The sequence below is a fragment of the Triticum dicoccoides genome, chromosome 6A (genome assembly GCF_002162155.2).
Source record: "Triticum dicoccoides isolate Atlit2015 ecotype Zavitan chromosome 6A, WEW_v2.0, whole genome shotgun sequence".
NCBI classification, from domain to species: Eukaryota; Viridiplantae; Streptophyta; class Magnoliopsida; order Poales; family Poaceae; genus Triticum; species Triticum dicoccoides.
The window spans coordinates 615,127,754-615,138,385 of NC_041390.1; the positions used below are offsets into that span (position 1 = coordinate 615,127,754).

General features: G+C 43.2%; 1 protein-coding gene across 1 annotated transcript; it reads right to left on the minus strand.

Annotated features, from left to right (window-relative positions):
- Positions 1 to 246: 246 nt before the first annotated feature.
- LOC119314643 lies at positions 247 to 2,531 on the minus strand. The gene has a single exon (XM_037589356.1). It carries the CDS (start codon positions 2,342 to 2,344, stop codon positions 275 to 277), a length of 2,070 nt encoding a protein of 689 aa, XP_037445253.1. The 5' UTR covers positions 2,345 to 2,531; the 3' UTR covers positions 247 to 274.
- Between the last annotated feature and the right edge of the window lie 8,101 nt (positions 2,532 to 10,632).

A 10,632-nucleotide genomic window follows, 5' to 3' on the forward strand; every position in this document is an offset into this window, starting at 1 on the left:
GAGCCGCAGGGTAGGATCGATAGAAACAAGGAAAGGTTCAGGACCATGATCTACTTGCACCTGCCGTGCCGTTCAATTAGTCCTCATATATTTTGTCAGATGATATACGGTACCGAGCTTAGGTGCGGCTGCACAATAGATTAGACCAACATTGTTGAGAAGAAGAGTTCACCCTCATAGTCTTTGAAAAAGAGTTGGTAGACAATTTACATGGCTTCAATCAAGAAAGAAAATGGTGATACACACGTTAGATTTGTCATAACCATGTCCCTGCCTAATTGGAGCCTTCCACTACATGTAACTTATCCTTCTCTTTTTGGATAAGCTCCTCCAAATAAAATTGGTAGAAGTGTTCTGCCATGAGCCACAGGATGGTTGTCAACTCGCCGCCACTGTTGAGCTTCTCGGCATGAGCCTTCCTGCTGCATTTGTTGCTTGCATAGACAAGAATATCCGTCCACACATCTAGGACAAGTTTCAAGGAATCAGCCGTTCCATCTTTCTCTTCCCTTAGCAGTTGCTTGGCAAGTCTAACTACATAGGACAGTCGAGGAGTATCATGCCTGAAGCCTTTGCTCGCACATAGGATTCTTGCAAGCTCCTCTCTGTCAGCGACCCTGGAACTAGAACCGGGGTCATCGTGCAAGCGGAAGAGATTCTTGAGCTTCGCGCAGATGTTGTTCGTGTGTTGGCGCCTAGATGTCATCGACTGTCCAGTCTTCAATAGATTTTCGCAGGTTCGTTGATACAGCCTGTTCTGGGAGAGGCCTGGCAACATGTCGGGTTGCGCCACAAGGAGGAACATCATGTAGTTTGATATCACCTTGATCGCCTCGACATTGAGCGTTGCATCCTCGTCCTTTGCCCGCTCGCTCTTGACGAGGAAAACATCGCTGCCGATGTGCCAGATGATGATGCACTCCTGAAACTCAACACCGAGTGAGTCTTTGAGTATGCCATGGTAAAGTTTCCTGAGAACCAGTGGTTCCTCGCCCCACCTGTTCCTGAGCATACCTAGTGAATTCACACCCCCTTCGTTGTACATTTTTTCCATGTGTTTAGAGATACGATCCTTCACATGGTCCGGCATCTCAATGGCCCATGAGTAATGCTCCCTGTTCCACCACTCATTGAGTCCCAGTCCCACCATCTTGGCCAACCTGCCGAGCAGAGGCCTCGTGAATGCACCGTCGGAGCGCGTGCAATAGTGCAGCATGTTGAACTGCCCCATGGTACGTGACCACCTTCTTGACTTGTACCGGCTTCCTCCTCCTAGCCTCACAAGATGGTGAAGATATGCCACCAAACGCCTAAGCCGGTCCCACCTTTCGTTGCACAGAGCCGTGGTCCGAAGCCAGCGCCATCTCGTGGTACTCAGGAAGGCGAATGTCCAAGAGGAGCCTAGCGCGTTGAGCAGCGCCGTCGTCTCCATGAACAAGGCACCACCGTACAAGACGTAGGTTACGATGACGTCGACCCCGCGGTGGGCGACATCCTTGCCAATGAGCTTAAACAGAAGCAGCGAGGCGGCAATGACGAGCGGCGAGACGAGACGTACCGAGTAGCCGAACCAGGTGTGGATGACGGGCGCCTTGGTATACAACATGTCGTACATGAGGGAGAGCTCGGTCTCCATCAATGGCCAGAACTTGACCCCGTCCACCATCTTGGCGGTGTCTGAGTCGTCTTCGATCACCGGACAGTCAACTATGGCACGCTTGCAGATGTGGAAGAGCGAGTGAGCCCGTCGCACAAGGGACTCCTCGTCTAAGTGTCCACCCGCCTTGAGCACGTGATCCTGGGGGTGAAAATGCCCGTGCATGGCAGGTGGCTGCTTCTTGACGGCGCCTCGGATGCTGTCCAGGTTGCCGAGCATGAGCGCCCACGTCTTCTCCCCGTACTCGACCGCACCGACGGCGAACATCAGAACGGAGGCGAGCTGGAGCAGCGCCCCCCTGCTGGAGATATGCTCGTAGAGGACGTACACGGCCGCCAACACCTGAAGCACCACGTGTAGCAGGTGCCGCTTCCACAGCTTGTTGTCCTCCAGGGAGTAGGCGGTGATGTTGTCCGGGCCTCCGAGGTGCAGCAGGAGGAAGGGCGCCCAGAACGCGACGATGGGGTGCTCCCGCGCCGCGCCCTTGAGGGAGAGGTGGCCGAGGGCGTACGTCGCCGTGTAGTCGCCCAGCTGGTACGCCAGCCACAGCAGGAACCACAGCAATGGGTGGGCTCCGCGCCTGCGGATGCCGGCGAGGAGGAAGAGGGCGAGCTGGAGGCCGAGGCTGAGGAGCACCAGGATCTGGATGGACCAATTGTTCCAGAGGTCCTGACCCCAAGCTGCCATTTCGATTCTCCTCTTCTGTTCCGGCAAGGAACTATGCTACACGCCTGTACAGTGTGGCTAACCTATGTCCACTCCACAACAATTGAGAATGGAGTATACATACCGGCATCCGGAACCAGTCTGGTCTCCGGCCAAAGCACTTCTAGCGGCGCCACTATCTAGCAGAGTGCTCCAGACAGCTTGCTCTCTGCCGTCAGTACCTAGCAGAGTACTCCAGACTTACGGTTCTACATCTTCTTATGCTTAATATAAGATCTCCAATACTCCGTTTGATCTTCGTACGTGGATCCCACCCATGTGGGTTGCGCGCTCTGTCTCTCTCTCTCCACTCAACATAGTACACGCCAAATGATAATTGCATGCATGGCGCTTCCATTCTTTCTCCTCTCTCACGACAAAAATGCATGCCTTTTATTTCTTGTAGAAAATTTAGACGATTCATATCTTTTAAACAAAACTTGCATTTTAAAGCTTCCTTTGTATATTTGAACTCATGGTAATAAGACCTTTAAAACAAGGCCAATATTGGATATACATTTTAAAACACTTTAAATTTCACAATCATATATCAGTCAAGTGAAATACTATATGGTAAATATTATATTTTCTGAAATTCAGTGAAATAATGAAAACTACTAGAGTGACCTGCGCAATGGAGTGCCTATATTGTGGCGGTAATGGTGCCTATGTTGAACCAACCCACAATCTCCGCGGCTACTACGGGTTGGTTCAATGAATCTATCTGGCGTTCTCTTAAGAAATAGCTTTGCTCTTGAAATCTTTAAGTCTAGTAACCCTCGAGCCTCTAGCTAGACGAGCAAGGCTGGCTCGAGGGTCATCTTTAAATTTCCGGATTGTGTAGTCTTGCGCGGACATAGTAGGCAACGAGACTCTAGAGGGTCTGGCCAGACTGGACCGATGATCTTTATCATTAGGAGTTGTCATTTTAATTTCCAAAACGCCAATGCAGTAGCTCTCAAGACTCTGATTGACCTGAACAGGCCGACCAGAGGATCTGTCAATTTTAGGAGCTGTTTTACACCTTCCTTTAAACGATGATGCAGTAGCCCCCGACCCTGAAGCTGGCCTGACAAGATCGGCTTGAGGATCAAATATTAACTAAGGAGCAATTTTGCCTTCTCATTTTGAATAAAAGTGTACACAGTAGCCCCTAAGATAAGCAGGCTGGAAAGTTTAGGTGCATGGCACTGGACTCAAAGCAGCGGGCAGGAACACTGCGGAAGGGTGCCGCCAAGCAGTAGAGGCATGGAGTTGACCAGGAGGTTATCTAGAAACTACTGACAAAGAATAGCGAGTTGGTCAAGGACACCGAGAATATCGCACATGCCAAGACTAATGAGCTTGAGGACAAATTGTGGGCCCTGAAGGGCAAGCATGATGAGTTCGAGGAGAAAGTGAGTGGTTGGAGGGCAATGTGGCCCAAGCCAACTCTGAAGGTCGGTTGGCATGGGAGGAGGTGACTAGAGCAACTAGCCAGAAAGCCTAGAAGGGAAATATGGAGCATAACGTACCCAGTTTCAGGCCCTCGCTGTGGAGGTAAAACCCTACTTCCGCTCGTGTTGTATTCTTTGGATGTTGTGTACAGAGTACAAGGATGATATCTAGAATCGTAAGTATACCGAAGTGTAATGACTAGCCCAACCCTAGGTTATGAAGGATGCCAAGGGCCTAGTGCTACAGATTCCTAGTTGGTTTGAGTGTCCTCCTCGCATCTGATATCCTTGTCTTGAACGCCAAGTTGACAGTGTCTTCCTTCTAGAGGGTTCCCAGGTTGGTTGTTGGAACTGGCCAAGTAGTGGCCTAGGAGGCCTCAGGACAGCGTGATGGCTCGACTTCCGGCGTCCCAAAGTACCCCTAGCACGGGGACGTCATCGTGTGTAGTGAGGTTTTTCTAATTTACATGAATTTGAATAGGAATTGAGTATGGCCTTAAGTACCATTTCAATTCGAAAATTCTAAAAAGACCCAAAAATAGTAGGGCAAATATAGATCTTTAAGGGGGGAAATCCAACCCAATGCGGCTTTGGAAAATCATTTTATGCCACAGGATCTAATATGGTCATTTAAATAATTCCCTAATTCATGTAAACACCAAGTGATGCGAGGATGTGCCTATGCTTGATGGTCGGTTGTGGGCTTGTGGCGGTGGCCACACAGCCTCCCCAATATCGACATGTTTGTCTCACATGGAGTATTTTTTCCCTTGCAAATACCTCGCACATCTACAGGCCACAAGGATGCTGACGTACCCACCATTCATGGAGTCAGATGGCTTTCTAAGTTTCTCAAGACATTTGTATAAGTTGTAGCTCTTATTAGGCGCAAAGTAAGTGTGTGTGGTCATGTGTGTGTGTGCGCGCGCGCGAGTGTGGTGTATGTGTTGTGCGCCTCTTTACCGTCTAGAACTTGTATCCATGTAATGAAGCTAAAAAACACCAAATGATGCATAATTTATGTGATGCGTATAAATGACATGCTTTAACATCTAAATTTAATAAATTAGAATGTTATAATGGCAGTCTTAACCCTACAGGCATGGTCGACTAGACACTGGTGAAGATGCCCACAATTTTGTTCATCAGAGATATTCCACGCGAAGTAAGCCGCCGCCATTGCAATTTCCCTTTGGGCAGCGGCTTGTTAAGGATGCTAAGGGCATCTACAATGGAGGAGAGCAGGTGCTAAGGAATAAAATCCTAGCCAATCTGGCAGCCACCTGTTTCAATCCCAGCATCGGTCAGCATCAGGCTGGCATCGCTGCCATAAGAGGAGTCGGGCGCCTAGGCCAATTTGTTGTGCACTGTTGATTTTTTTTTAATAATCCAAGCGTCTATTTAAGCGGCTGCGCGTTGGAAGCTTAGGCTTTTGCGATAGGTGCTTAATGAGATCCCACTCTTTTCCCTCTTTAAGCGCCTGGTTAAGAGGCCGTGCATTGTAGATGCCCTAAGGCTTCCACCATTCCCCAACAGAGCTCAAAGGGCTTGTTAAGGATGCTCGGGTTTGCGGAAATAAATGCCAGACCCTATTTGGCACTTAAGGTGTCGGTTACAGCCTTAATTGTACCCACGTCTGATCCTCTGGCTGTCACAAAAGACTGGCCCAAAACATGCATCTTCCAAGCAACGGTTGGTTTTTATGGTCCTTTGTTTTTACAGTTTTTATTGGGTTTCTGCCGGATTTTAAATTTTTTCGTTTTTTACATTTTTGGTTTTTCATTTGTATTTTTTTATTTTTTGAATTTTCTTAAACTTGTTGGAAAATCGTGAACATTTTCCATATTCGTGATATTTTTCCAATTTCATGAACATTTTTCAGATTCATGGACATTTTTTAAGTTTCTGAAAAAAATCATTTAAAGAAAATTCATATTTGTGAACTTTTTCATATCCATGAACTATTCAAAAATGCACAAACTTTTTCCTATTTTCATAAACATTTTTTGGGAAAAGGCAATGGTCAAACGATTGGTCAGTCAACCAGTCCAACCGAGCAAGCGACTCTGGAGTTCGTGTGTGACCCGGAATTCGCATGTGTTGGACCGGCCCATGCGATAGTTTGGAAAAAATGGCGCTTAAGGCGCCGAATAGGAGTTCTGGAAATAAATGGTTCAGTCTTAACCAAACTTCTGCGCCGAACGGACATTGACATAGGAGATGGGCAGTTGATTCGGGCATATCCTATTTAGCGCCACAGGCGCCGGTATTAGTTCATTTTGCAAACCGGCGCCTGCAGCGGTGCTAGGCGGGCCGGCCCGTTTGGAATCTGTTTCGCCCCCGTCCCGTGGTCGTGTAAGTCTTTCCCCCGACCCCTGTTTCTTCTGTTTTCAGGTGGCGTTCTCTGTTTTCTCCTCTGCTTCCCCCCGACGACTTCCCTTCTTCCCCGAAGCCTGAGTTCGAATCTCAGGCGAATCTCAGGCGAATCAGGCGGATCGACGAGGGAGCGCATCGAGGAACCCTAATCGGACTGCTTCTTCTATGTTCTTCTTCCTCCGTCGCGTGATGGATTCATCTGGTTCATTCTTCTTCTAACCCTAATCCCCCTCAGGTCTTCGGTTAGGGTTTGTCTTTTTCGTGGTCCTCGTTCTTTTGTGTTGCTGTTTGTTTAAGCGTGGATCTGGCCGTGTGCAATGATGGATGGGGTCTCTGGTATCTAGGGTTTGGGGTAGAAAATTTCGCCCCATATTTTAGATCTTCTGTTTGCATGTCTATAAATGTATCCTGTTCATGCGTGCAAATCCATCTCATGTGACGGATGGCATCTCCCGTGTGTTGGCCCGTGTCCCTCTGCCATGTGTGTAACTGAATCTGCTGTATGATTTTATTGTCTTGTTGCGTCTGAATTCATCTCCCCTTTTGTTGTTCTGTCTGTTTTGTGCACATTGGCATGCATAACATAGTTGAAATTTACTAGGGGTTTTGTGATTATTAGGAAGATGTTGGCTCTAAGTATTAATCTTGTGGGATTGGAGAGTGGTTATTCATGTATTGTAGTATAACTCAATATTAGATTGTGGATTGTATTGTAGTAATTTCGAGGATATAGTGCATTTTGTGTTAGTTAGTGAACTTCAACTTGAGACATTTAGTTTGTCATGGTTTGTTGACAAATTCTGCTTAGCATGTTTCTATTTGTTAGTTCACATTTATGTCTGGATCTAATCGTAGTTTTTGCACATCTGTATGCGACAGTCTCCTGTATTTTCATTCGTTCATTTTGTTGACACTTGTCCAGTATTATTTTATATAGTCCATACCACAAGGTATTTGGTAATGTCCATAGGTATGTCTTCATCTAATACTAATAAGCTATGTGTAATTTAACTGGACACATATCGCTTTTGTGAATGCCTAGGTGCTGTACTTCGCGTGATTTTGTTTACTCAAGTTTTGATGTTTGATTGTTCCAGAAAGGGTTCTTGTATAATAATATAATGTTTTTATAGTACTATATATATATATATATCATTTTTGTAGTTAGTGCATGGTGCATGTAAAGTTGTCAAGTTCGAACATGTTAGCTTACGAGAGAATGATCAGCTAATTTCTAGAAGAAGCAATTGTCAATTTCAATTTCTGTAGTGGTACTATAGTGCCTTATATAGGAAAAAGAACATAGAAAAAGATAATAGAAAATGCCCGCTCAAATCTTTATATGTAGAATCAGTGACCTAGGAATTAGAATGTGCTATAGTTATGGCACATGTAGATGAGCTTTAACACAAATATATTTGTTTTTCAACTAGGTTATTGAATTTGAAGAAAATTTGCTCTTAGTATTTCTATGTTTTCTTTTGCCCAATCCCTTTAGTATGTTGTGGTTTTTTAATTATCTACAATGTCATATATTCATAAGTAGTGCTCATTTGTTAATAGTTTTGTTAAATCTGTATTTGCAGCACACGAAGGAGGTGGGGTTGACCTAGTTCAAGAACCAGAAGGGGACGAACCAACTGAATACCCTCCACGAGGTTTCCGGAATGACTGAGGTGGTATGTTAGTTCTTCTGTTTTCTGTTTGTAGCTTTCACATTTGCTACAGTAGAAAACTAGATCAAATTGCTGGAAAATTTATTCTTATGTCAGCTTTTGGTCTTACCAGATGTGTTTGTCTATTCACTTGTTAGTTTTTGTCTATTAAGTTGTTAGTTTGTGATGTTTGAATGTTAAGTTTGTGCTGTTTGGTCCAACCACGATCATAACCAACTAGTTTCCAAGTCAAATTCCTTCTTATCCCTCTCCACGTAAGTGTGAGTCATACGCCAAGTTTAAACTGTATCAATACATGTTCAAACATGTAGGCTTCTCAATACGTAGAGTTTATGCTACGCACAGCGCAACTTCCCTAGTTTATACTGTTCTTGCGAAACATTCCAACATGTATAATAGCATGAAGTGTTCCAGTATAATTGTGACCAGCACCTTTAGTTTAATTCCTCAAGTTCAACGAATGAAATGCAAACCCTTGATCAATTCCAATCAAGCATAATTTCCACAATGAGGTATTGATACAAATAAAAATATAGTATAATGTTTGAAACACACATAAATTCGTACAGATTTTGCTTTTCAAAGCTACTAATTACACCACACGTGCACTATCTAATTGTAATCTCCTTTTTTAAGTTTCGCTTGTGCATCCAAATAGCAATGCCTCCCACTCACATAGATCTAATTCGTGTGATAGTTTATTGGGCTTTATACTTTTTTCATATTCCATGTTTATTGGTTAATTCTCAAGATTTTCCACTGTCTTATCAGCTGTTTATATTATTTTTTCGTAGCCCGAGTGTTCCCTAGGAAATTATGCAAGCCAACATACATTACCAGACTTTCCTTCAAGCGTTGGAACAAAACTGTGAAGAAGTTTAGTGATATTCAGTTAGGCCATGTGAGAAAGTACAAATTGGAACCTCTCCTTCATATGCCAGCGAAACTTAAAATACCAGTGAATCTGCTTGAATGGATAGATCAGCATATGTTTGGAAGTAAAGAGCCATGTTTCAAGCACAAGAATAAAACTATCAAGATTAGTAAAGATATGGTCAACAAAATCTTTGATTTTCCTGGTGGCACCGAGCCTTTTGTATTCAGTAGCGATGATCCCCAAGTGAAGGCAGAGGTTACACAGTTAAGGAACAAATATGTGGATGATCGGAACAAAATGCCGATCAACAAAATAGAGGAGGTGATGCTTAGTGACGAGACGGAAGATGGATTTATCAGGAGCTTTGCATTTTATTTCCTATCATCTATTCTGTGCCCTGCCTCATACTGTTTTGGTAACATGAAGTTCTTATACTCTCTAAGAGATGTTTCTGCTATACCTTCACTTGACTTTGGGCAATTGGCACTGGATTTCTTGCGTGAGGAGTCAGAGCGTCATTTTGAAATGATTATGAACAGACCAAGTATTGAGGAAATGAACAAGCCTTCATATATTGGTGGATGTCTTCCTATTTGGGGAGTAAGTTCAACCTTCACTTACATTTTTTTTTATCTCTCTACTTTTTACTTTACTGACCTGTTTATTTTTTAAATGGCAGATCATTTATGTGGATTTCGTTGATTTTGATTTCATTCATAATCATCAGTCAACAGTGGATTATTCTCTTCCTCGGATATCTCATGTTAAGAGTGAAGATTTCAAGTATCTTGCATCGGTTGATAGGAATTATGAGTCTAGGAAAAATTATGGGGTTTTACCAGTAAGCATCATACACTATATATTGTTTCTTGAGTTATCTTTTTAGTTCTAGTACTTTGTTTTCATCATTAGTTTAACTTTAATTTGTAGCTCCGAGACATATCATGCACACCATATGCCAATGTGGTTCCGGTTAACAGTGCTCCTGATGCTCCTGGTGTGTTTAATTCAGTTCCTTCTGTGGAGGTATTTCTTATGAGTAGAATCATCCATTTCTATTTGTTTTATTCTTTGTTGTCATTTTGTATCTTATATAGATAAACATTTATTTGCAATGTCATTTGTAGGTCAACAATGGTAATTCTATGTCTGAAGCTCTCATTGAAAACAAGTCAATTGATTCAAAAAATCCAGATATCATTTCAGCAGTTCCCAGTTACACTGCAAAAGTTGAACCAGATATAAAATTTAAACCAGAGCCACATTTGAAATCAGAGGTATTTTTTGTGTTGTGCCTTTTGTAGTTCCTATCTAAGTGTTTTCTTGAAAGCACTGTCCTGTTAGTAATTTTTTTATAATGCAGGCTCCCTCCAATGATGTAGTTAAGAACGAGCCAATAAGACCAAAATTTGAGGTTTGTAAACGCATTTCAGAGCTTACATATTTATCTCCTTTTCTTAATCTTTACTTCAGAATCCAGGTGAACAGAAACTCTAGTGCTTACCTGAATATTTGTGACATTCTGTGAGACATTCGTTTTTTTTGTTATGCCTTATCATGAGCAGCACTTATAATACTTGTTTTGCAAGTAAACATAAGTGCAACATTTATATTTTTTAGACAAATATTCAATGTAGCTTACTTTTGTTTGCTTTGTTCTTTGCTAAATTCTGTATGCTTCCTTTTTCTCCAGAACATTTCTGTCCTGAATTCGGTGTACCAAACACCAATTTTTCCAGTCAATGGTACACCTCTGAACACCAACCCTGTTGAGCATCCTACCACTTCACTACCTAAGGTACTTTTTCAAAAAAAATTCCAATCATAATTTTCATTGAACTTACAACATCATTTCAATTTCCTTTCTCAGCACGAAGAAATTTTTCTATCAACTGAAGCACATGA

Excerpts from the sequence above, each read along its gene's own strand:
- LOC119314643 (XM_037589356.1), bottom strand. The coding sequence starts at position 2,344 with ATGGCAGCTTGGGGTCAGGACCTCTGGAACAATTGGTCCATCCAGATC.